The sequence below is a fragment of the Vulpes vulpes genome, chromosome 13 (genome assembly GCF_048418805.1).
Source record: "Vulpes vulpes isolate BD-2025 chromosome 13, VulVul3, whole genome shotgun sequence".
Classification (NCBI taxonomy): Eukaryota; Metazoa; Chordata; class Mammalia; order Carnivora; family Canidae; genus Vulpes; species Vulpes vulpes.
The window spans coordinates 146,602,205-146,628,014 of NC_132792.1; the positions used below are offsets into that span (position 1 = coordinate 146,602,205).

The window sequence follows — 25,810 nt, forward strand, 5'->3', positions numbered from 1 at the left end:
CCTGTGTCTCTGCCTCTTTCTCTGTGTCTCTCATGAATAAATAAATAAAATATTTTTTTAAAAAATAAAGGTACACAACCAGATTTTTTTCTAGGGGTTGAGTTGTATTCCACCGTAATGATGTACCATAACTTAATCACCTCGTATTTTGGACTTTAGATCAAACTTATTTTGATATTACAAATATTCATCATTTAGCAGATCTTAGTGAATATCCTCAATTACTTTCTTAGGACAAATTCCAGAAATAGAATTGCTGGATCAGAAGTTATATATTCTCTTAAGGCTTTTATTTTTTTTAAGATTTATTTATTTATTTATTTATGATAGACAGAGAGAGAGAGAGAGAGAGAGAGAGAGGCAGAGACACAAGAGGAGGGAGAAGCAGGCTCCATGCCGGGAGCCCGACGTGGGACTCGATCCCGGGACTCCAGGATTGCTCCCTGGGCCAAAGGCAGGCGCTAAACCGCTGAGCCACCCAGGGATCCCCTCTCTTAAGGCTTTTAAAACATATTGCCAGTTATGTTATATTACAAATGACACATTTCCCAAAGTTTTCCCTCCTACAAGCAGTACATGAGGATGCTCCGCAGCAGACTATGCATTTTTAAGGTGGCCTCAACAATCTCTCTGATCTCACATGGTTTTCCAGAAACTGACCTGCCAAAAGGTGGAGTCCAGGACTCCTCCCCTTGAACCGGGGCAGCCCTTTGTATCTGCATCCTGGGGGAGACTTTATGTCTGTTTGTCTGTCTCAATCAATGGAGTTTAGCAACAATAACACTACGTGTCTTCTGAGGCTCTTACTTGGAAACGCCATACACTTCCGCCTTGTTCTCTTTGGATACTTGCTCCTGGAGCAGAGCCCGCAGGCTATGAGGAGGTCCAGGCAGCCCCAGGAGAGGCCCATGAAGAAAAGACCCGAAGCCCTCTGCCCACAGCCTAGCTGAGCTTCCAGGTGACAGCCAGCATCAGCTCGCCAGACGAACTGCATCCGAGTGTACTGCACAGGGCGGAGATGAACCATTTTCTGCTAAACTCTGCTCAAATTGCACATTTGTTGTTGTTGGGTTTTGGCTTTTTTTTTAGAGTTTGGTGTGGGTCTTTTTTTTTTTAATTTTATTTTTCTTAAGTAATTTCTATACTCAAAGTGGGGCTTGAACTTAACAACTCCAAGACTGAGTCACATGTTCCACCAACTGAGTCAGCCAGGTGCCCCCAAAATGCGGATTTGTAAGCAAAATCAAGGACTGTTTTTTGTTTTTAAAGATTTTATTTATTCACAAGAGACACACAGAGAGAGGCAGAGACACGGGCAGAGTAAGAAGCAGGCTCCATACAGGGAGCCCCATGTGGGACTCGATCCAGGGACTCCAGGATCACGCACTGAGCCGAAGGCAAACGCTTAACCAGTGAGCCACCCAGGCATCCCAAGGACTATTGTTTGGAAATGCTAAGCTTTGGTGTGGTTTGGTACACAGCAATAGATAACTGATACACCTCATTTTTCCCTCCCTCGAGCTAACACCAGACATTATCTTTTTTTTTTCCTTTCATTTTCTGCCAATAGGAGAGACAAAAGTGGCACCTCTCCTTTGGTCTTCATACTTCAGCCCATTATTTTCAACATGGCTTTAATAAATTTCCCTATTTACAATAGAACTTTAAAAACCTTTAATCCTCGTTATCTTCCCTGTTATTCTTTCTTTTCAAAAGAAATGTTATTTATTGCAAAAATTCGAAAAGGTATTTATGTCAGAGCCAGGACTAGGGTGAGGCTATGGAGATACCCAGGACCCCAAGTTTAAGGGGCGCTTGCTCTCAGGGCCCAAACCTGAGGATAAGTGTCTCCTTAAATTTTGTAGCGTCCCAGCCCTGATTCCAGGCCACTCTAATCTCGCTTTCTAAATATAACCACTGGTCAGCGTTTGGTGTAGATTCTTCCAGACTTTGTAGACAAACATTAACATTTATATATCTCTATATAACTACATACATTTTAATTTTTTAAAGATTTTATTTTTTAATTATTATTTTTTAAAAGACCTATTTATTTTAGAGAAAGAGAGAGAGAGAGCATGGGTGGTGTGTGTGGAGAGAGAATCTTTTTTTTTTTTTAATTTTTTTTTTTATGATAGTCACAGAGAGAGAGAGAGAGAGAGAGAGGCAGAGACACAGGCAGAGGGAGAAGCAGGCTCCATGCACTGGGAGCCTGATGTGGGATTCGATCCCAGGTCTCCAGGATCGCGCCCTGGGCCAAAGGCAGGCGCCAAACCGCTGCGCCACCCAGGGGTCCCTGGAGAGAGAATCTTAAGCAGGCTCCAAGCCCAGCCAGGAGCCTGACTTGGGGCCCAGTCTCACAACCTCGAGATCATGACCGGAGCCGAAACCAAGAGTTGGATGCTTAACCGACTGAGCCACTCAGGTGCACAAGATTTAAGTAATCTCTACACCCACCATGAGGTTTATAACCCCCAAATTAAGAGTCGCATGCTCTTCTGAGTGAGCCAGCCAGGTGCCCCACTACATACATTTTAAAATAATATAGTAATAAATAATAGTATTTATGTTTACAAAAATGCATCCTTCTCGGGCATCTTTTTATGCAAACTGATCTCATTCTTAGGATTGCATATTTCATGATAGTCATATGCCTTTATCATATTTAAGGTACATATTTTCCCAGTTTTTTAACATGTAGCTTGATTTCATTTTTAGATTTTTTTTTAAAGATTTTATTTATTCATGAGAGACACAGGCAGAGAGGCAGAGACATAGGCAGAGAGAGAAGCAGGTTTCTTGTGGGGAGCCCGATGTGGGACTCGGTCCCAGGACCCTGGGATCACAGCCTGAGCCAAAGGCAGACGCTCAACCACTGAGCCACCCAGGTGCCCCATCTTAAACTTATTTTTAAAAAATTGGTGTTGTCAAAAAAAAAAATTGGTGTTGTCAAGTAGATCAAACGCTCACCTCAGTTACATTTTCAATTGTTTTTATGCTTACAGAAATAATATTCAACTATATTTTCCTATGCCTTATTCTCTTTACATCACTGTGTATGGCGTGAAGGTGGGATCCTAGCTGAGTTTTCCTCAAATAATCAATATCCTCAACATCATTTGCCCAAAGGCCCCTCCCTCTTTCCAGGCAGAACTACGTGAACAGCTGAAGCTTTGATGGTTGAGGACCTGCTGAGGACGGTGCAGAGCAGATCAAGCTAGACAAGGTTCTCTGCGGTGGCAGTGGCTTACAGCTGACGCTGGTGAGAGGCAGGTCATGCTCTCCTGGTGGCGGAGAAAGTGGTTTCACAGGCGGCCCGGAGGCCCATTTTCCTCTGGAAGAGCCTGGCAGCCCCAGGGAAAGGCCTTTTGCTTCTCAGTATAGAGATGGGCAAGTCTTGCCAACGAGATACCTGGAAACTTGCCAACTCAGTCAAATGGATCTCACCCTAAAATCTAAGCAGATGCTCCTTGGGTCTTCCTTGACTCCCCCAAGGTCAGCACCCCTGTGGAGCTCCCCCTCAACTTCATCCCCTTGTGTTAGCGGAGGGATCCCCCCATCCCCACCCCCAGCCTTTGCCTTGTGACTTCTAGATCCTTTCCCTCCTGCCTGGGACCCAAGCCCGGCACACACATTCCCCAGGCAGAGGTAAAGCCTAGAGAGAAGGGGCCAGGGAGGGAGAGCAGAGAGACTGGGCCACCAATCTCGAGTACTCCAGCCACGCTCCTGCAGACACTCACTGGGGGTGCTGTCTTTGAGAGCAGAGACGGAGGCTTTGAGAGGGGATCTGCATGCGGTGAACAGAGTCGCTCCAGGAACTGGGATCCTGAGGGCATGAGGCAGGCCACTCATTGTTGAGGAGGTGGCACTGCTGGGGGCCCCGTCAGGAGGGCTAAGACCCAGGGCAGGAGAGAGACGAATGAGAAGAGCAGTTGTTTTTCCTCCTGGGTGTGAAGGACCCCCTCCACACACTGCCACACAGAGGTGGCAGAGGAAGAGAGGAGGCAAGTGGGAGGCACAGGCTGGACTAGGTTGGAGAAGCCAGGAGAAGCCAGGGCCCCGCACTGCTGTGGGGGCTGCAGAGGCAGGCCGGAGGAGGAGGCAGGCCAGGCACAGGGGATCAGGGGTTTGGTGACTATGTGAAGGGGGGAAATCCTATCAACCTGCCTAAGAAACAGCCTTTGCCTTCCTAGGAGGTGGGGCCTAAAATGAGGCAAAGGGGAAGAAGAGGGACTCTAGGGTGGGGTCCTTGGGCTGGCCCTGGAGCTGGCACAGGAAGGCAATCCACGGGGGAGACTCAGGCAGTGCTGGGGCACAGTGCAGGACACCTGTGGGGTGCTGGTATGAGCGCTCCCTTCTCATGGTCATCCTGGGCTTCCAAGAGGGCACAAATCACAGAGGCTGTGATTTCCTTTGGCCAGAAGTCCTTACTGGAAGGCTCTGAAGGGACATGCCCCCTCGCTGAGCTGACAGGAAAGCACTGTAGCGAGGTAAAGGCACTTTAGAGACCATGAAGCTTCATCTGAGGCCTTTATCTTAGAGGTGAGGAGGCTGGCACCCAAGAGATGAATGGTTTACCCATCACATGCAGCTGGTTAGTGGCCAAGCCATAGGAATGAAAGAGACCTCCTCCTCCTTCAACTGCTGGTAACCAAGGGTCAAGGTTGTGTGGGTCCCCTAGAGCCCAGTCCTTACCCCCACACCCAGGGAATGATGTGAAGCACCTGCCCCCCACCCCTACCCCATGCCAAGGCTGCCCAGGAGGAACCAGGCTTGGAGATGGGGCCACCCCCTGGCTTCTCATCCTTCAGCTCTCAGGGAAGCCTCCCCCAATCCTCCTGCTGGTCCCTCCTTAAGAGCATTGAGCACATTTTTCTCTCCTGTCTCTCCCCTTTAGAGTGAAGCACCACAACAGTGAGAACCCTATCTTCTGTGTATCCCCAGCTTTAGTCCAGGGCAACACTGAAAAAAACCCTTAAAGTTCTTTTTAAAAATTTATTTTGCGAGTGAGTGAGCAAGCGTGTATGAGTAAAGAGGAGGAGCAGAGGGGAGGGAGAGAGAAAATCTCAAGCTGACTCCCCACTGAGCACAGAGCCTGTGGTGAGGCTGGATCTTAAGACCCTGAGACCATGACCTGAGCCGAAATTAAGATGAAATCAAGAGTCAGATGCACCACTGACTGAGCCACCCACATGCCCCTTAAATTTTTTTTAATAAAAAAAATTCTATATTTTTTGAGAATTTCCTGTATTCATTATTTTTCTTTGTTGGACTTGGCATGTGCTTTCCCCTTGGTCTGTGATGCCTTTTTCCTCATTTTCCTTGCTAACACCCACTCATTTTTCAAAAGCCTGCTTAGCTGCCTCCATCTCTAAGAAAGCATTTCTGAATGCTCAGTAGGTTGCATTCCAGGCAGAGGGGAATTTCTCTGTCCAGCCCCAGATCAAAGAGCCTTCAGTTTGCAGGGCTTCCCTGAGGACCCTCTCTGGTGTGGGAGCTCTCCCAGGATGCAGAGAACCACCCAGAATGGCAAGCAGAGAAGCCCGTCCTAGAATGGCAAGTCACAGAAGCCCGTCCTCCCAGCCTGGCAGACGGGCTGGGGGAGGGGCCAGGCTGGTGGGCAAGCCCGTTTATCGATGGTGATGCCGCAGAGCGTGCCCTGGGGAAATCAAGGTGAAAGGCAGCAGCCCCGCTGAGGAGGGGCCCACCCTTGTTGATCAATCAGAGTGGCTGGGACAGCCCAAGAAAGGCTGGGCTGTGAGGGAGAGGCCCACACCCACAGTCGAGCCCCCCCCCCGCCCCCCGGGGCCTGCCTCACTAGAGCCAGAAGGGCTCACTGATGGAAATCCTCTGCCCGTGACACTGTCAGGTACCAGAGGAGCAAGGCGAGTGGTCTTGGCCTGGTGTACGCTGGCCCTAGGACCTCTTTCTCCTTCTTGCTGGCCTGTCAGCCTCCCAGCCAGACCCCAGTGGGGCAGAGGGGAGAGGGGCAGAGCCAGCCTAGGAGAATAGAGGGGGCAGATGGATGAGTGGACCCCCTCGGGACACAGAGAACCTGCAGGCAGACGAGAGGCCTGCAGAGAGGCTCCAGGCTGGAATCCATTCAGCTAAAGAGGTAACACAGGGCTGACACAAGCAGGGATGGGGGGGGGGGTTAACCCCTGCCTGTGTCCCCCCATCCCAGCTGCCCTAGCAGAGTGAGGGTGCTTGGCATCCCACCTGCTCCCCCTTGCCCATCGGTGCCAAGGCCATCTGAGTGAAGATGTCAGAGAGAAAACCCCAAATCCGATTGAGGCCCCTGCTCCCCCTTAATGAGGTTCATTATCAGCCACTCTGATCCTTGTAAAACCCAGCAGGCCGGATTAGGGGCAGGCTCTCTAATCTGGTAGGCTCCTCCTTGCTGAATAGCCAGTGCAGACCTGCTCTCACAAACAAACCCTCTCCTTCCTTGAGAGAGAGCCGGAGGTGCAGGCGGGGTGGCTGTAGAGCCCTGGGCAGGAGCAGAGGAAGGTTCCTGGAGCAGAACTGGAAGCACCGACGCAGGCGCTCCAGAGAGGCTGGGGGGACAGAAGGAGGTGGCCTTAGACCTCCACCAAGGCCTATCGGCCTCCTGGTGCATGTGGAGGTGGCACGGGCTCAGAGGGCCCCAACCAGGAGAAAGGGGCTGTGCCAGGCCACCTTGTCCCCTGCAGGGCAGGAGCTATGTGAGCCGACGGAAATCATGGCTGGCTGGATCCCCACTGAGGCTGGATTCTGTGCCTGCTGCCCAGACCTGGGTACTAGGTCTCAAACAGTAAGTTCAAGAACACGCAGGGCTTGCCTTAACAAAAATAATTTATTCCACAATCCCCCACCCCAAGCAGTGGGGTAGAGTGGGAATCAAGCATGTGTACATATAGTCACCCTCCCCTCTGACCCTTTTAACCTCTACACGATGGGAGGTGGACCCTCAAGAGAAATGATACTCCCCTCTCACTCCAGCACCCTCCACATTCAAAGGTTAGCATCTGTTTTGGAGGCCAAGATCAAAAGATAAAAGACCCCACTCCAAGAGGGGTAGAGTCCACTGGGGAGGAGCCAAAGCACATCTGAAGCAACCATCTTTTTCCTGTGGCTTTGCTGTATCCTCACAGCTAAGCCCAGAGCCAAGGCACTAAAGACACCAGTACCCTTCCTAAATCCCATACTAGCTCTTCTCCAGTCCCACTGAGCCAGCTGCTCACCACCCAGCCCTGTGGCCATCACTCATCCAAGTCCACACCACTTCCAGTGGCAGAGGTCTGGGGAAGGATCCAGAGGCTCTCCTCCCTCCAACCCTGACTCAAGCCTCACCTGGGAGACCAGCAGGACTTTCAGAAGCTTCCAGACACCCCCCCCCCCCCCGCCATCCACACACACAGAGCAAACCCCATCCTGGAGATATGAGGGGCTGGAGGATAAACAGGCCACAGAGGGCCAGAGGCAATCCTTCTTTCTCTGGCACGAAGGCCTCTTTATATTCAGAAGAGAGGGGGATGGACAGAGCCTTGGAATATAGCAAAGAGTTCTGCTCTAGCCCACTAGCCCTGGGACCCCTCCTTTGGATGGGGAAACTGGGGAGCTGTGGCCTTGCTTGCCCCAGTTTAGGGCCAAGACCAATGGGAGACATGGAAGTTTCAGCGAGAACAGGCAGGACTTTGAATAAGATGAAAAAGAGGAAACTGGTGTTGAGGGGCCAGGGACTGAGCCTCCCAACCCCTCTACCCAAGGCTGCCCTCCCGGGTGCTGTCAGCTGAACGCAAACCCTATGCATGCTTTTATGTCTATGGGACATTCCTTCCCAGAAGGCCCAAGGAGTTCACTGGAGCAACTAGTTTCCCTGGATTTCCCTGGACAAGGAACAAGGGGAAAAAGGGGGGAGAGGGGCAGGGGGCTGGAAGAGCACCGTGAGTGGCAGCTCCCTTTCCTGCCCCGCTCCCAGGCTGAATGGCTCAGGCTGCGGGGTGGCCAGGATGGCCCTTCAGTGCCCTCATCCTGGCCCGGAAGTAGGTGTAGATGGCCAGAAGGCCCATGAAAGACAGGGAGTAGAGCCCCACACAGAGGCTGATGTCCAGGTGGGAGAAGTTCCCTTCCAGCACCTGCAGCCACTGGTCCCGGCCCCCCATGGGCCCAGCCTCCGGCTCCCCCTCAGGAATGCTGGCCAGCTGCTTTGAGCTGCGACCCACTCGCCTCAGCTCTGAAGGGCTTCTGGGGAGGTTCTTCTCAGCCAGGAACTCAGCCAGCAATACTGTTCCCGTGTCTCGCTTGGTCAAGTGTTGCTGCCCTTTTGGCTGCTCCAGCTTATCCATCTGAAGCTCTGCTCTGTGCTCACGAGATCCCTGGTCTGGCTCAGCTGGGGTCACACTGAGACCGAGGAGCATATCCTGGGGGTAAGTGGCACTGAGTCTCTCTGTGGGAACCTCAGGAACAGTGGTTCCGGGGGACTTGGTCCCTGGGCCTACCGCGATCCCAGCCTTCTTGGGGCCCAGAGTAACATTCCCGGCTGCCATCCTCAGGGCACCCATCTGGGGGCCCGGTACAGCGGAAGGCATGTCCAGGACGACATTGCTTGGGGAGAAGTGGGTCTTGAGGAATCTGAGGGTGTTGTCCAGATCCCACACAGGTGAACCCCGGAGATCGTTGTGGCAGGCAGAACAGAGTCCACGGGGTGGCCACTGCACCTTGGGGAAGTGAGGGTCCTCGCTGGCCGCACCTGAGCAGGGAAGCACACACAGGCTGCTGTCACCACTGCGCCCACCTCAAAGCCCAGAACTCCTTCCTCACTCAGAATGCTAGCTTCCTCGTCTGCAAAAAGGGTTCACCGCTGCCTTTGGAAGTGATGGGCGTGACAGAAGCCAGGGACGAAACTAGCACAGGGCAGTGCTGGTGCGGCTCTGGTCAGGGCCGACTCCTACCCGCAGCCCCCCACAGCCCCCAGGGACGGAGAACAGCCCCCTGCCGCCACTTCCTCATCAGCTCTGCTGCTGGGCTGCTCCCCACCCCCTCCCAGGCACGGGAAAGGGCTGAAAGACGTTCCATCTTGCAGACTTTGGTTGGCCTGCTGGTCATTTTCTTCACATTTTTCTGAAATTCCCCAAGTTTTATACAGTGAAGATACATTACTTTTGTAATTTAAAGGGAAAATGTGTTTTAAAACAAGAGTTCGTGGTGGGTGGTCATTCCACAGGTGTCCTCCTTTCTGTCCCAGCAGCCCCCGGGGATAGGTAGGAGTCAGCGGGGTTTCCTTCCCAGGTGGGCTCTGATGGCTGTGCGTAGGGGTGCCCAGGGGCCTGGATGGGGAAAGGGCACTCGGGAGACTCAGGAAGTTACCCTGATGGCTGAGCCCCCAAGGGCCGCCACTGGCTGCTCCTGGCCCGGGTCGCCCTGGGGACACCCATCAGCCCAGATCGCTTGGATGAGGCACCTCTCCTAAAGGGTTTAATAGGGGGAAGAAAAAGGTGCGGGCCGGAATGAAGCAGGGGCAAGTGATGTAAAAGTTGGAACAGTTATTTTGGGGAGAGGGCATCAGATAGATTCCAAAGATGCCTTGAGAAGCAGTAGAGACCTGCCTTGCAAAGTGAGCACTCAGTTTATACCTGCCTCGAACTGTTCCTAGTTTGAGCCGCAAGGACTCTGCCACAGAGGTCAGGGTACTGCCCTCCTTTGGGCCCCTCCAGGAGAAGCCTTGACTGGCCCTCCTGCTGGGTCCCAAGGGAAGCAAGGAGCCTGCCGGGGTCAAGGGGCTGGAGGGTCAAATGGAGCATGTGGCGGCAGGGGCGGGGTGGCAGCGGGGAGGGAAGGGGTGAGAGGAGAGACTGGCGCGTGCCTTCTCTCCGGAGTCCACCAGGAGGCCCCAGGAGACAGAGCTAGCACAGCAGCCTGCACCACCACCTGCTCCACTCGTTCCTTTAACCCCCCAGCCCTGGGGAGGGGGGCGGTGACCATGGGCCTCAAGCTTTCCCCCTCCCCACAGATAAGCCCAGGCCCCCGGCAGACCGCAGATGGCTCCCTCCTGACCCGCCAGCTTCTGGTCACCCTGGAGTTTAATGCTTCTGCCTGTTGGGCACGTCCCACTCCTGTGCGCTGGGAGCAGAAAACACTGTAAGTGGGGAAGACAATCGGTCCACGCGGTCTTTCTCTTCCAGCACATTTCACTGCCAGAGCCCTCCTAGTGGGTGGAACAGCCCGGCTCTCCTCACTAATGGTCTGAGTCAGGAAGGAGCTGCCAGTCAGAAAGCAGAACAGGGGAGGCCAGACAGGGACCCCAGACATCCTGAGGAAGGGGCCCTGGTGCAGGGGACAGAGTGAGCAGAGGCATCAGAAGACCATGGTCCTAGAGCATCTAAGCCTCAGCTTCCTCACTCGGAAAACAGGTCTAAGGACACTGACCTACCTCAGCACGGCAGGCAAAGCACGTGGAAGGGCCCTGCGTGCCGTGAAGCACCATGGAACATGGGGTGTCCCCTTGGGGACGCTGAGTGTCCCTCTCCTACCTCTGGTCCAGGTCCCCCAAACTCCCCCACCTCCCTCTTCCTCTGGGGGTGACTCCAGCCCTGGAGGCGGTCCTTCCTTACCCGCCAGGCGAGCATTGACCTTGTTGTGACTAGACCAGAGCCAGAGCACGGCGCTGTTCAGACTATCCACCCGGTTCATGGAGGCCGCCGCCATCTGCTCGAAGTGGTTGGCGCAGTCTCGGCAGCCGAAAAAGAAGCGCACGTAGCTCCGGATGGCCTGGAGGACTTCCTGGGCCTCGGCTACAGGGAGGGGAGATGCTGTTCCGGTCACGGGGTCCTCGGGGGTGGCCTGCGCCCACCAGCCCCTACTCTGTTCCTGACACGGCCCACCTTCTGATGAGGGGCCCGGGGTCTCCTTGCATACCTGTCTGCCTTATAGGGGTCACTCCAGAGCTGACCCCATCTCTTCCCAAACTCCAAATCCCAGTTCCCTTTCTCTGCCACTCACCCAGGTCCCTGTCACTTACTGACAGTTGGGATAAAGTCCAAACTCATCAGCAGGACACGTAGGCTCTTTGAGACCTGTCTGGAGAGTCAGGCAGGGGCCAGCTACCTACCAGCTGTGCCCTGCACCCCTCCTGTGCCCAATCTGCTCTAGGCTTCCTGTTCCCTCAGGCACTGCTGGCGCTCAGGCACTCCAGGCACTGCTGGAGAGGCAGATCCGAGGGACCCTCGGATCTGCCTCTCCACATCCCCTGCTTTGTCTCCATCTCCCCCTGCCCCCCACTCCCTCCCACAGGGCCCCCTGGATTGGCATCAGCACACACCTCTGAATACTCCACTCACCTTCCTCCCCTGACACTGGGCTCCCCGATACACGCCCCTCTGAAACCCTCTGGTCTTCTACACTCCTCACATGTCAGGCCTGGGGGTGGCGGAAGGACCCTCCCTGCTGGTGGCTGCTTCCCAAACTCTCTGTCCTGTTCCAAGACCTCAGCCCCTCCAAACCAAACTCTGGGTCCCACACCTGCACCCACTGGGACTTCAGCCCCTGCTCTGTGTCCTGCTCATGACTACTCCCCACGTCATCACTCCTGGCACCCTGAGCACCCCTGAAAGCCATGCCCCACCTCTGTCCTCCTGGGCCCCCTCTGGGCGGCCTTCTCTGGCCTCCGGCCCAGCCACCCACTGCCACCTGTCCACTGCCACCGCTGGCCATGCAGCTGGGCTCTGCTTTCTCTCCTGCCCTGTGCTCTGGACCTCACCCCTTCTGGCCGTCTCAGGATTTCACACCTGGAAATATATTCCTTTGTTATCACATCATCAATTTCTGCCTTAACACGAGATCATTCTGATCGGTAAAGACAATTGCAATAAAGACATCCCTTCTCTGACCCCAGTTACTGCCCCGTTATCTCCAATTTCTCGCCTCTTATTCTCTCTTCTGCCCAGTCTAGCCTGGCCTTTCTGCTGGCTGCTCTACCACAACAGCTTTTGCCAGAGAGCTCCTTGTCTGGCAGCGCCTCCAGCAGCACAGCCGCCCCCACTCGGCTCACTGCACCCTCCTCCTTCCAACACTGTACTTGGAGATGCAGTGGCGGCTCCTTCTCAGTCTCCTTTGCTGGCTCCGGTTCCTCGGCAGAGGCCCAGAGGCTGCACGCCCCAGAGCAGAGGCCTCAGTGTTGTCTCTGCCTGCCCCGTCCTGAGGCTTCAACTATCGCCCACATGCTAATGCCCACAAGATTTGTATCTCTGCCCTGGACCTCCCCCCAGAACCCTAGACTCACCTGTCTACATCTCCATTCAGACAGCTGATGGGCCCAGACTGCAAAGTCCCTCACCGTCTCTACCCTCCCACCCCTGAGCCTTCCCATCTCTCAGCTCATAGAACCATCGTCCGCCTGATACTCAGGCCCAGCGACGTTGGGGTCCACCCTCCACCCTGGGTCCTGGCTCCTGCATGTATTCTTCATCCAGCCTGCTACGGGCTCCTATCAGCACTACCTTCAAAATATTCCCAAGCCTGACCACTTCTTCCACGTGCTGCCTACAGCTCTGGTCTGGGCGACCACCACCACCTCTCCTGGATTAGTTCCACCATTTCCTGGGGCAGCCCACCCTCCACCCAGCAGTCTCCCTAAAGATTGATCGCTGGTGACACTCCCCTATGAAACTCTCCAGGAGTGTCTCGTAACGCTGAATCAGAAATCCAAACCCCTCCCTCACTGAGACCACCAGACCTGCACCCTCTCCGCCGCCTCCCCTACCCCAGGTTCTGCCACTGGCCTTCTTCTGGTGCTGCAAACGTGCCAGACTTATTTTGGGCACCTGCTAGTCCTTGGCCTGCGTTATGGGCTGTACTGCATCCACTCACATTCACATGTCGAAGTCCTAACCCCCAGCATTTCAGAATGTGACTGTATTTGGACAAAGTGTCTAAAAACATAATTAAGGTAAAATGAGATCATGAGAGCAGGCTCTAAGCTATATGACCGGTGTCCTTATAAGAGGAGGAAATGTGGACATGGCACACACCCAGTGAAGACCACATGAAGACACAGGGAGAAGACGGCCATCTGCAAGCCAAGGAGAGGTCTCAGCAGACACCAACCCTACTGACACACCATGGTCTCGGACTTCCAGCCTCAGGAACTGGGAGAAAATGAGTTTCTGTTGTGCAAGTCCCCTAGTGTGTAGCACTTTCTGGCAGCCCTGGCATAACCAGTGCAGCCTGGAGGCCTCTCTTCCCAGATGTCCCACAGTGCTTCCCTCTCTCCAGTCAGGGGTGAGTACTGGGCCACGTCTTCAGGGAAGCCTCCCCTGGCCACCCTGTCTGAACACAGCAGCCCTCCCCCACCCCTCTTCCACACCACGTAGTCTATCTTCTTCAGAGCATTCAGCACCACACCCGAGATGATCTATCTGTATGGTTACTGTCTCCTGCCCCTGGAATACTGTCTCTCTGAGGAAGGACTTCACATCTCACGCACCACTGTACCCCCTCCTGGAGCAGGGCCTGACCCTTTGACGATGCTTCGTAAACGCTGGGTGGCTGGCTGCACCCTGGCAGCTCCTCTTAATTCCCTCCCTCTGTCAGGGCGCTCCTCCCTCCTAGCTCAGCTCCTGTTCACCCATCCATTCTCAGCTTTCCTCCTCTTGCCCCTCCTAGCAGCATGGAGCACTTCCTCCCTCTCACTGCATGCCTTCTCTGCCAGTTCTCGGCCTTGGCACACTGCAGAACAGCTCTCTGCTCACCTGCCCGACTGAGAGCACGGACTCTTTCTTTTCCACCTTTACATCCTCCAGGCTGAACCAGTGCCTGAGAGAACCCTCAGTAAATGTGGACTGGATTAGAGGCCTGCCCTCTGGTTGTGAGGCAGAATGGATGATGGCAGGCCACCACGCAGTTTAAGGAGGGAGCAAGGCAGGAGGGACGTTTCCCCAGCTTCCCTTAAAAAATGATTTTTCAGGCTTGGTTAAGTGTCCGACTCTTGATTTCAGCTCAGGTCACAATCTCAGGGTGGTGAGATTGAGCCTCGTGTCGGGTTCTGTGTTGGGCATGGAGTCTGCTTAAGATTCTCTCTCTCCCTCTCTGCCCCTCCCTCCCAAGCTTGTGCACTGCCACTCTAAAAAAAAAAAGAAAAAGAAAAAGAAAAAGAAAATGACTTTTCCATGGGAAACAACAGAATTGTTCAAAGTGCACACTATCAGCCACGTGGATTGAAATAGACATAATTTCCTTTATAGGAGTTTAAAAAATTGAACCACAAATTTTTCACAAAGTTCTATAAACAAAGCAAGCTCGTGGCTCCAGGAAATCCAGAAAGATACTCAGGTGTCCCTGAGCCTGCAAGGGGTACCACCCTGAGACAGGGGGCAGGACTGGGGGGCTTCTTCAGGTCCTCCCCATTCTGGTTCTATGCTGAGTGCATGAGGCCAACTGCAAATGCAGAATTTGCTACATCTGGGCAGGCAGTGGGGAGCCTGTGGAGGGCAGGGCAGGGTGGGGCTGGGGCACGGGGGCTGGGGCACAGGGCTGGGAGTAGCGGGGGACACGGGCAGGCCTTGGACTCACCTGTTTCTTGTGAGTGGTCTAAATTGTGCCGAGCTGCTTGCACCGTCAGGAAATGAAAGAGGATCCACAAGGAACAGGGAAAGCCCCGGAAATGTGGCTCACTCCCCTGGCAGCCAACCCAGTGCACCTTCTTGGCAATCATAGTGCCCTAAGGAACACGTACTTGCATGAGTGCATATATGGAAAAGAAGAATGGGATGGGTGGTGAGGAAAGAAGCTTTCAGGAGATTTGAAGGTCAGCATATAGCCCTGAGACAAATGAGGTCCCTCTCTCTATCACCTGGAAGGTGGCATCTCCCTTTCATTGTCTACACCCATCAAAGGAGCAGCAGATCTGAAAAGCTGTGACACGAACCAAGTCGCATCCTGATTCTAGCCTCAACCTCTCCATCTGTAAAATGAGGGGTTTGGCCTCTGAGGTCCCTTCAAGCTTTGGCATCTTACACATCTGTAAGGTTGTGTGCCTCTGCCAGCTGCAGTGGGCCACTTTGGCAAAGAGTGGCACACACAGTAGCCAGAAAGGGGTCCTGGAGAGGGCCAGAGGAACTATATGAGGAGCTCGATGTGCCTGCAGGCTACGGGGAGAAGCTGCTACAAACTCGCTCACAATTGGAATTTCACACTCGGGTCTTAAATCCCAGCCCAACCACCCACTGGCTCTATGATCTTAGACAAGTTACTTAACCTCTCTTAACCTCAGCTTCCCCATGTGCTAAATGGGGATCAGAGCTACTCCCACCACCGCTGGGAAGGCTACACAAGATGGGCATGCAGACAGCTCCGTGAGTAGTTTATTGATGGAAGGACCTGACTGAGAGAGATCGAGGACTCCTTCCTGAATACAAGGGGGTGAAGGAGCACAGAGGCTGCAGGGCGAACCCCTCCCACCCCCACAGTTACTGAGGATTCGGAGAAGGTGTTCAGTTTCCTCTAGACTCACCTCCTTCCTGTTGTCCAGGGCAGCTTTAAAGAAACTGTAGGGAATTTTCTTTCTCTGTTGCCTCTTGAGCCAGTCATTTATGGAATGCAGGAAGTTCTGGACTAAGGGCTGGCCCGGGAAGTGCTGTGGGAGGCATAAGGGAAAGCTGGAGAGGGAAAAGCAAGTCCCCAAGTGCTCGGCAGTCCCAGTCCTGGAGAGGGTAGGGGACTAAACAGAAGTGGGCGGAGGCAGTTCCCTGAAACTCTCCAAAACCACCAGGAAAACATTCTGCCTCAGACACAAATGCAGGTTCCTACTACCTTTGCTCTGGGGCACCTGGCAACATGAAGGATGGCGTGGGGAGAGGCCCGAGGCTCTGGGTGAGGCTGGACCCTTTGGGCCTCCCTCTCTCAAGACTGACTCTTGATCCCACACTGCCCCTGGGAAGAAGGCTGAGCACCCGCGTGGCTTCCCAAGGCTGCTGGGAACTTGGGCCACACAGTCCTCTCTGCGTGTCATCTTCTGAAGACCAGCTGACTTGCCAACTGACTGACTGCTGGGCAAGGCTGGTGAACAGCCTTCCATCTGTATTCCATGGACTGCTGGTGGGGACAAGACGGCCCGGGGGCTTATAGCCAAGTCCAGACCTTGATGGTAACTCCCAAGAGTCTCTGAGGAACATGAAAAGCTACTCTGACAATAAGTCAACTGAAATCTGATTAGTATCAGCACTTTAAAACCACAAGGACCCCAGGGAGGAGGACAGATATGTGTGTAGGCGTGTGTGTGCACACACATGCCCAGGGCGGCAGGGGCGGGGGGTCGGGGGGGCCGGCAGGAGAAGAGAGGGATGCCAGGGAAGCAGGGCAGATAAAACCACCAAGGCACAGGTCAAGAGGACCAAGACACCAAGAAACTTGCTGGAGGATAAAGAGCAAAGAATGATCACTGAATAGAAATGCCTGCCGATGGATCCAGGCCTCTGCGAAAGCCATTACATATTCCCCTCAAAGCTCCAGGGCTGGACACAGGCCCCGAGGGAGAAGCAGCCGGAAGAATCTTGTCTTTAACATGCTCCCTCTTGGTCAGCGCACTCAGGCCTCCAGGCCCTCAACATGAATTTACAGCTTCAAGTCAGCGTTTCTCACTGACCTTCGCCGTCATCCTGACTTGGACCCTTCCTCCTTCTCAGGCCCTGGTGTCAGGAGGAAGGATGAATTAAGGCCTCTGGACTTAGAGGGAGCCACCCTCTGCCAGGAGCAGGAAACGCTGGTGACCGCGCGCCACCCAGTGGCCAGGCCCGCCAGCTGCTTTTGAGAGAGAGCAGGGACCCGCGGGAGGGACCAGGGGCTCCAGCCTCAGACGATAACAGCATCGCTCAGGCACAAAGATTGAGCCCACTGGGCAGGGAGGCCAGGCCTGGGGGTGAGGTGGGGAATAGGGAGCAGGCTGGCTGGCAGCTCCTGAGTGGGAGGCCCAGATCAGCCCCAGAGGTACCCCAGCTGCCGGTGGACCTGCCCCACAGAGGATGGCTCAGACCTGGCACCCAGGGGCTGAGGGTGGCTGAGTCAGCAGGCAGGCTCGGAAGGGGACCAGAGCCCGCATCTGACTCAGCAGTCCTCAGCAGCCCAGAGCCTTGGGCTTTAAGTAGGGCAGCTCTGGCAGTGGCCAGACAGAAGGATGCAGGGAGGGAGGAGTCAGGTGCAGAGAGGAAAGGGGCCTGCGTCTCACCTTCAAAGATGAGGAAGTAGCGTGGCAAAGAAAGGGGCACCTCAGCTCAGATCCTCGTAGCACCTCCTCCCTGGGAGGCGTAAAGCAAGTCACCTCAACAACCTGGGCCTCTTAAAGGGGGTAACGCCTGCCACTGTGCAGCAAAGGTAAGAGGATTAAACGCCTGACACACGGCAGGTCCTCAACAGGCAAGAGCTACACACTTCAGAGTAGCCAAGTTGGCAGGAAACTACAAAGGAATAAGGAAGGTATGGCTAGGGCCAAGGACCTAGTCAGACCATGATCAGGGACTGGGAGGGAAGAGAGGAGGTTCGGAAAGGCTTCTTTCCTTTACTGTAGCCTCCATGGGTCCTGCTTCCCAGTGACTATGGCAGGAAGTGGGAGGCCACACTGCAGGTTCAGGTTGTGGTGGAGGCCTCAGGCAGAGCCACAGGTTCACGTTTGGTAGAGGCCTCAGGCAGAGCCACAGTCACTGAATCAGCCAGGCCATCCCCAGGGCATCTGGCCTTGCCCAGCCCAGCCACCTGCACAGGGAGGGCTGGGAAGGGGTGTCCCTGGCAGTGTGAGCCTGGTGCAAGGTATGACTGAGACTGCAGGGCAGCAGCCCACGGGGGCCCTGGATGTCCAGCCAGATCATGATCTCCTGAGGGAGAGGCCGGGCTGACCCCTCTGGCCTGGCATAGGGCCTGCTGCAGGGAGGCATACTGATCCGATGTGGAGCTGTGTGGACGAAGGATACTGGGGCCTTGCTCACCTGGGCCAGCACGGCCATGAACTTTTTCAGGGCTACGAGGCGCTGCCCCTCCAGAACAGAGAACTTGCCTACTTCCACCCGCAGGATGTAGTGCAGTGCAGATTCCAAGTCAGCCATGTAGATCTTGGAGCTGAGGAGGACCCAGAAGGATGCAGAGAGAGAAAGGGGTGTTAACCACAGGGCAGGGGCTGAGGACGAGCACCCAGAGCAAAGGGGAGAGAAGAGGAGGGCCACTGCTGATAGTCGCAGAGTCCTGTAGGCTGGCACTAGGCTCTGCCTCTACCTAGCTCTGTGACCTTGAGTACGTTACTCAACTTCTCTGAGCTTCAATTCCTCATGTATGATAGTAAGTAAATAATAAATTGCTCATGGGCAGGTTGATAAAAAGAATAAATAGAAACCGAAATGTAAACCTGTCAGCAACTCCCAGCACAAACTCCACAGGCTCAGGGCCAGTCCCTCCCATGAATCCTTAAAAGTGCTTAATCAGGCTGCTAGTGGAAGGTTGAGTTTCGTTCCCCGTTCTGAACCAAGACCACTAAGGACAGACAGACAGGTGTGCCCGAGTAACACGCCTCTGGAAAACCTGGGCCTGCTCTGAAAGACCAGGGCTTTGGCTGCCCACCAAGGGCATGGTGGCAGATGAGGGGAAGTGGGATGTGTTTTTATGTGGGGGCTGATGTCCTTGCAGCTGCCAGACCCTGGGTAGCGGGTAAGGCTCCACATCAAACCTCTCTGGCTGATCCCAGCCCGAGAGGAAAGGCTGCAGGCTCCATGCTGGCTGCTCCACCCTGTGCCCATCATGCTCACTTGGGGTCTGGGCTTGGGGTTCTGAAGCCAAGGGCTTGTCATGTGTTGGCTGCTTCTCTATCCCTGCCTCTTGAGGCCTGGGTTCTGGCCTGTTCTGCAGCGAGCCAGCTCTGGGAGGCAACTCAATCTACCTCTCTGGGCCTCAGTCAACTCCCCTGTGAAATGAACTGATGACTCCTGTCACATTTACCTCCTCACATTGTAGGAAGCCAACAAGGTCTGGAGTGGGGGCAGCACTGTGACCACCTGGGCTTCCCCGTCACGGCAAAGGCCCCTCTCTGTGCCCCACCGTGGTGTCCTGGGTCTCAGTCCCTCTCCATTCATGTGGTCTGCCTCAAGAGGTGGCCCCATGACTAACGGAGATAATGTATGGAAGGTGCCTAGCACAGAGTTTGGCACATAAAGCCAGTAAGTGTCAGTTGTTATAATTTGAATGATTTTAATTATCCTAACGTGAATGACCACAATGACCACCTCTCTGTCTCTCCTTCTCACCTGATTGACTAAAAAAATCTCTCCATTGGTGCTTTCTGCCCTTAAAGTCCTACCTGCTGGCATGCAAAATCCTCTGGAAATCAGATGGCTTTCCCCCAATTCACTTGTAGAGTCTCCTCATGGAGGCCACCTTCCTGATGCAGCTCTGAGCTCCCTGGGCAGCCATTTCTACTTGGTATACTGTCAGGTGCCAGTGCAAGAGGTTTATAGACCCATCTCCTGCCCCACAAGTAGGAATTCTACTGCCAAGCAGAGCCAAGGAGTCTTAGAGAGAAAGCAGCTTCCTCATAGTTACATCTGTGCACAAAGATACAGACTACCTCAAAAGGTAGTGAGCTCCCCAGCATCAGAGGCATTCAAATGAGGTCAGTACCTTCCTAGAAGGGATTGTAAACTCTTTGTGGGAAGGGACTACATATCTGTATTATGATGCCTAGTGTGTAGCAGGTACTCAAAATATTTGCTCAAGAGACAGTTGCTTGGAGGTGGAGGGAAGCTGGTTTGAAGGCCACAGATTATCCTTCTAAGCTGACTCTCTACTTATTCTTGAATAGCATTAAGTTTAAGGACTGTGGGCATTGGAAAGTATTTATTCCATCATGAAGGAGACCAGTAAATGCCGTTTGGCCGCTGGTTAACTATGCCACTCCCACACAACTATGACTCTTCTGTGTATGGTCAGCAGCCAGGGGAGCCCAAAAGCCAAGGCCAGCCCTCAGGGGGTCTGGGGTTGGAAAGGCATGTGCTAAGCTCAAGACAGGGAACAGAGTGTGGTGTGAAGGCAGGGGGTCTGTGATCAGAGGCAAGGCTCGGGGGAGGGAAGGAAGTGGTCATGGCCTTACCGATCCACGACTTTCCACACGGTGGGAGCTATCGTGTGAGCGGTGGTTGGCACAACCTTGGTTGGGACAGCCTCCCGGGTGAGCTTGGAGAACTTCTTCAGGTAAGCGGTGTAAAAGGACCTGGATTCCTGAAGCCTGGGAGGGAAGAAACCACAGAGGACAGGCAGTGAGTATGGAGAAACAAATCCCAGGATGGACTCACGTCAGGAGGAGGCAGGTGGCTCACTTGACAGAAGTGTTTATTTTATTTTTGTTTTTGTTTTTTTAAGATTTATCTATTTTAGAGAGAGAGCACATGAGCACAAGCACAAGCAGGAGAGGCAGAGGGAGAGAGAATCTTAAGCAGACTCTGTGCTGAGTGTAGAGCCTGACACGGAGCTTGATCTCATGTGTCTGAGATCATGACCTGAACCAAAATCAAGAGTCAGAGGCTTCACCCACTGCGCCATTCAGGCACCCCTTGACGGGAATGTTTATTAAGAAATATTTGATTCTGATTCGGTCTTATCCTCAGTGGGGTCAAATCAAGGCACCCTTGCCTCACTTTAGCCTTTCTACCCCCCCACTCTTGCTGTGGAAAGCCTCTCTGACACCAGTCTGATGTCAGAGTCCCATCTGGAAAAGTAGCCGGACTGAGAATTCCTCAGCCTGCCCTGGAGAGGCTGTGGGATGGAGCTGCTTCTGCCCATGGACAGGATGGCCGGGTCTCACTACCTTCACCAGGGACGGAAGGAAGCTGCTGGCTCTTGAGCTTGCTCTGAGGTACCACAGGCGACATGACTCCCCATGGGAAGTCAAGGGAGTCGGACACCTGATTTTTAAAAAACAGGTGGTAACAACAGCAACAGGAAATTCTGAAATCCCTGTGGGATACTTCTGCTTTCTCTCTCCGGATAGTCCTCAGGGGCGAGTGCCACCTCCTGGTCACAGCCGCCTGGAGGGAGGCTGTGAGGACCAACAGCAGTGTGACGGGACATCCTGGGGGAGCTGGCATCGGGGAGCACTGCTTTCCACTCCACTGTCCTGGCCCGACGTTTATCGATGAGCAGATGGCTCAGAAGCAGCATCGTCACAAACAATTTTCCCCTCCACCAGCTCCAAGTGAAGAAACAATGCCTCCTCTCCCCACCAGGCCTGGCACTTTCTGTCCCTCCTTGTTCCCCCTGCAGCCATCAGGCTTCCTTCCCCCAGCAGAATCCTCCGAGGAAGCTGGCCCAGGGCTCCTTGGTGCTTGGGGCTGGCAAGGGCACGTGGCCGCCCTGCCCGGCCTCAGGCCAGGAGGGCACTAATGGCCCTGCAGAGCAGCTCATTGGGCACCTCAGGCAAGTCTTGATCTCCCTGGCCCTCGAGCTCCTGCCTGCAGGCGCCAGGCTACATCAATCATCTGCCCAGAGAGGGCACCACGGCACCATCTGGCGCCATTTACCGGGCCATTCAGCAGCAGGAGCCTGACAGAGGGACTGCGGCTGGCCTGATTGTTTTCCCTTGGCATTTTGGAACTGGCTATTGTCTAGCTCCTAATGAACTTTTCTGCAATTAGAAAACCAAAGGGAGGGAGGTTCAGGCAAAACTGAGCGCCTGCCAGGCCTGCAGCCTGCCAAGCAGTCTGTGAACAGAGGAGAATGGGGAGTAGGGCCAGCGCTGAGGTGGCCATGGTGCAGAAGCAGGGGTGGTGGGGGCAGCAGGACTCCTACGGCAGGAGTCCTGAGCTGGGGCCCAGGGGCTGTGTTCCCTGCACTGCCCACCCCCAAAGGCCAGCAGCTGCTTCTCCTGCACAGGGGCTCCTCAGAAGAACTGCAGGAGAAAAGAACCTGTCAGCCCCTGCAAGAGGCCAGCAGTCTTCTCTAGGTGGGCAGACAGGATGGGCCACAGCAGGGGATGCGGAGAGGAAGGAGGGGTCAGAGAGGTACTGCACTCACACGTGGACCCGGGAGGTAGAGCCATTCCGAAACAGCAAGTAGCAAGATGGGAAGTCGGTGACCCCAAACTTGCTCACCACCTCACCCTCCGTGTTCAGGACCCTGCGCACTGCTATGCCTTGGTGCTGGGACAAGTCCAGAGCCACCTGCAGAGACAGACAGACTTGTCAGAGGTGGGGCAGGGAGGGGCAGCCCCTGGGCAGAGGGAGCTGTGGGCAGGCACCTGGGTGGCAGCTGTGCTCCATACAGACTCTAAGCCTTTCAGAGAGTGGACCAGTGTGCTGAGTCTCATGCCACCAGCCACATCGTCCCCCCAGGGGACAAGAGTCACACGCTGCCCAGGACAAGCTGCCTTGGAACTGTGCACACCACACTGTGCTGTTCATATACTGCTTCATTTAATCTCCAAAATAATGCTATGAAACAGGAACTCTTATTAGGAGACCAAGCCAGCAGGCACAATATACTATGGCTGCCTGGGTTTGTATTCTGGCCCCATGGGCCTAAACCTCCCTGTGACTCAGTTTCCTCACTTACAAAATTGGAATCATAACAAACATACCAACCTCCGAGGGCTGTTAAGAGGTCTGAAGGGGTTAATTTTATAAAACGTGTAACAGTGACTGAATGTTCATTAAAAAACTAAAATGCCTATTGCAAATGAAAACACCGAGGCTGAGGAGTGAAAGCAATTGTTCAGGTGACACAGTCAGCAAGCACTGGAATTGGGCAATAAATCCCAATTCAGCCTGGCTCCAGAGCCTGGGCTCTTGGCCACCATCCCCTCCTGCTTCTCAAACTCACCACCCCTGAGCACCTTTGCATGGACACAAGGTCCTTGCCTCTGGCTTCTCAGAGGACTAGGGGGACAGTGGGAAGAGGATCTGATTCCAGTGAACATGTATTACTCATTCCTCATGACAGGAATGACCCCAGGCCTGGACTGGGACCCCAGAGGGGTCAGGCAATCCTTCAGCAAAGCCCTGTGCCCCTCCCCATCTCCTTCTTGTGTTTCCCCTCTTGGGGCTCAGAGGCTTGGAAACAGCCCAGAACTCTCTGGGCTGTGCTTGATGAGCCCCAGGACGAAAGCCCCTCAGAGCTAACAGTGGTGTTTAATTTCCTCTCCACTCTCATGCCTCTTCTGTGTCCCTACATTGCCTTGCAACCTCACCCATACCCTGGCCCATCTGTGCTCAGCACCTGGGAAAAGCCCACAAAGGATCTAGAGAAGTCTGCAAGCCAGCGGCAGAATGGAGAGCTCTCCGCATGAAGCCAGGGAAATTGATCTTTAAAAAGCACCTACTCTGTGCCAGCTACTACCAATCCAGGCCTTTTACCTAAACAGCCCCACATCTGTGCCAGCAATCCTCGAAGGAGAGGTGATTATCACTGCTTTACAGACAGGGCAGTGGTGATTGGGGAAGCTGGGTAACTTGATCACAGGCATCATCACAGAGAGGATATTCACTGCTTCACAGGTTGGGACCTCACTTGGTTTTGAGGCACTGCACGAGCTCTGCTGGCCCTCCCTGTGCCCCAGCTTTCCACTCCAATTCTGCAGGGGTAGGGCAGTGTGGAAACAGCCTGGGCTTGCAGGGCTCACCGACGTGGTTCAAAGCCCTGCTCCACCAATTCACTGGCTGTGGGATCGTCAACGTGTCACCTGTTTATCAGCCTTAATTGTGGGGATTAACGACCACGTGTGCCAGCACTGTAGTCTGGTGCTCAATGAAAGTAGGTGTTACATGGGTGGTTTCAATGAGGGAGAAAGGTCCAGCTCCCACACTTCCCATGTCCCCCAGCAGGGGTCAGGCCAGTGCTGGGCCAAGAAGCACACATGGCCCAGGCCCTAGAGTCCACCTGGACAGCGCTGTCCCTGTACTCATTGGGCTCTCTCCCTCCCGATGGCCACCCCCAAGGTGCCAGGACCCTGTGGGCAGCTCACCTCTCTACCCAGATAGGAGCCTTCCTTTTCAAAGATCAGGGCCAGGTACTCCTCGTCGTTTCTTGCAAAGAATCCATCAATCTCTTCTAGCCTGCAAGAGACCAGGCCGGCAGTGACCCTCCACAGCCAGTGGGGATAAAGCAGAACTGCAGGGGACGCCAGGAGTGGCTGGCAGCCATGCAGGGACAGCCACACAAATCCCTCCTGTGTCCACACGAGGCTCTGTGGAAGTCTCGCACTGCCAGCCCTCCGGGGGGCAGGGAGGCGCAAGGGATGCTGCCTCCACCACCTCAACTGGTTCTCCATTTGGCCCACCTTGCTGATTTGCTTGTTCACGGTAAGAATCTCGAGTGAGTATGAGCCATCTGGGGGAGGTGGGGTGGGGGCAGGGGCGACTGAGGATGGGGGAGGGGTGCTTTGAGACCAGAGGTCTCTATGTTCCGGTAAGGTAGTAGCAAGTCACTACTAACTGGGAGGTTTGCTTTTTTCTCTCCCGGAACTGGCATAAAAAGGGAATTAAAGAATCAAAGTCCTGTGTGGAGACCTCAGAAGCTGTCTAACCCAACCTCCTTATCTTAAGATGTAGAAACTGAGGCCCAGAACAAAGGTGGAAATTGATAAGAAGGCAAGTCTTATTATTGCCTCAAATCAGAAAATGAAGCTATAAGCTGTTCTGGGATCTCAAAATTTTGACAGAAAGTAATTGCACAAGAATGGTTTGTTTCCTTATTCCAATTAAAACCAGAACATCGTCAACACATGCTTAAGAGACCAGCCGGTAAGAGGGCACTGGGAGACTGCAACTTCTTTTTATCCCCAACCTGATGGACTATTTCCCTCCCCTGGATCCCATGATGTGGTGTGATCACGTCCAGAGAGAACACAGAGCACAGGGCCAATGCTGGAGCCCAGCCCAGTCCAGTGGCAGTCCAAAAGGATATACCAGAGGCGGGGGCCAGAGTGTACCCTGAGGGGGGGATGGAAAGAGGTGCTGTGGATGCCAACAGCCTCTCAGGCCACTTCACCAGACCTCCTCTCAGCTGGCAGATGAGCAAGGCTACATGGTGGCCTACACCCCCCACCCCATGCATGCCCACTCAGTCTTCTGGAAGAGGCAGCTCACACTTCATCACACATCACTGCCTCCTCTGTAAAGCTCTTTAGTAGGGTCACCTTGAGGGAGGTTGACACCCTGGGGGATGTGTGTAAGAAAGACACGGACATGGTCATCAAGAAATGTTAAGTAAGGAGCAGGCTGGTGTGAATGTTTCCTGGAGAGAATGGATCTCGTTGTGTAGCCCCAAATCATACCCAGGTGAATGCTGGGCCCTGGGTTTCTGTGGGACCTTCCGGGAGGATGGACATTTGAAGAAGCTGATTAAAAAGTCCTCATGGGTTGGATTCAACCCCAACTGATGCTTAGAAGCACAGTCCCTCCACAGGGCTATGACTTTCGAGAACATCAGTAAGTCAGTGTGGGAGGACCTGGAGCACCAGGGCCTGCCTCATGAGGCTTCCTCAGGCCCTGGAATCTTCACTGTGCTCTGAGGCTGAGCTCTGCCCACTGGTACTTGGATTTGTTCCTTCTTGGCAGGAATCCCTGAGGTGGACTCTAGCCTGTCCTGATTTCTCATCTGGAAGGGCGAGACCCAGTGTTCTCAATGTATTCTTCGTGGGAGAGCCATAGCAAGACAGCCTGCCCCTTTCTCCCCTAGAAGAGGCAATCCTGGAAGCCTGCCTGGCAGGCAGATACCAGCCACCAGCCACCGTGCCTGATGCTCTGCAGCACAACAGTCACATGTCCCCTCCCCCTAATCACAGCCACTGCTCAGAAAGATAACAACTTCC

At 54.1% G+C, this 25,810-nt stretch overlaps 1 protein-coding gene across 1 annotated transcript in view; it reads right to left on the reverse strand.

Moving 5' to 3' along the window:
* Positions 1–6,816: 6,816 nt before the first annotated feature.
* QSOX1 (quiescin sulfhydryl oxidase 1) overlaps positions 6,817–25,810 on the reverse strand; it is a 35,432-nt gene continuing 16,438 nt past the window's right edge. The window contains exons 5-12 of the mRNA XM_072733257.1: positions 23,963–24,053; positions 22,018–22,163; positions 20,099–20,233; positions 17,952–18,081; positions 15,488–15,610; positions 14,548–14,695; positions 10,593–10,772; positions 6,817–8,731 (exon numbers count right to left, since the gene is read on the reverse strand). Of these exons, the coding sequence (XP_072589358.1) occupies positions 7,971–8,731; positions 10,593–10,772; positions 14,548–14,695; positions 15,488–15,610; positions 17,952–18,081; positions 20,099–20,233; positions 22,018–22,163; positions 23,963–24,053 (1,714 nt within the window). The 3' untranslated portion in view covers positions 6,817–7,970. The remainder of the gene's footprint in view (positions 8,732–10,592; positions 10,773–14,547; positions 14,696–15,487; positions 15,611–17,951; positions 18,082–20,098; positions 20,234–22,017; positions 22,164–23,962; positions 24,054–25,810) is intronic.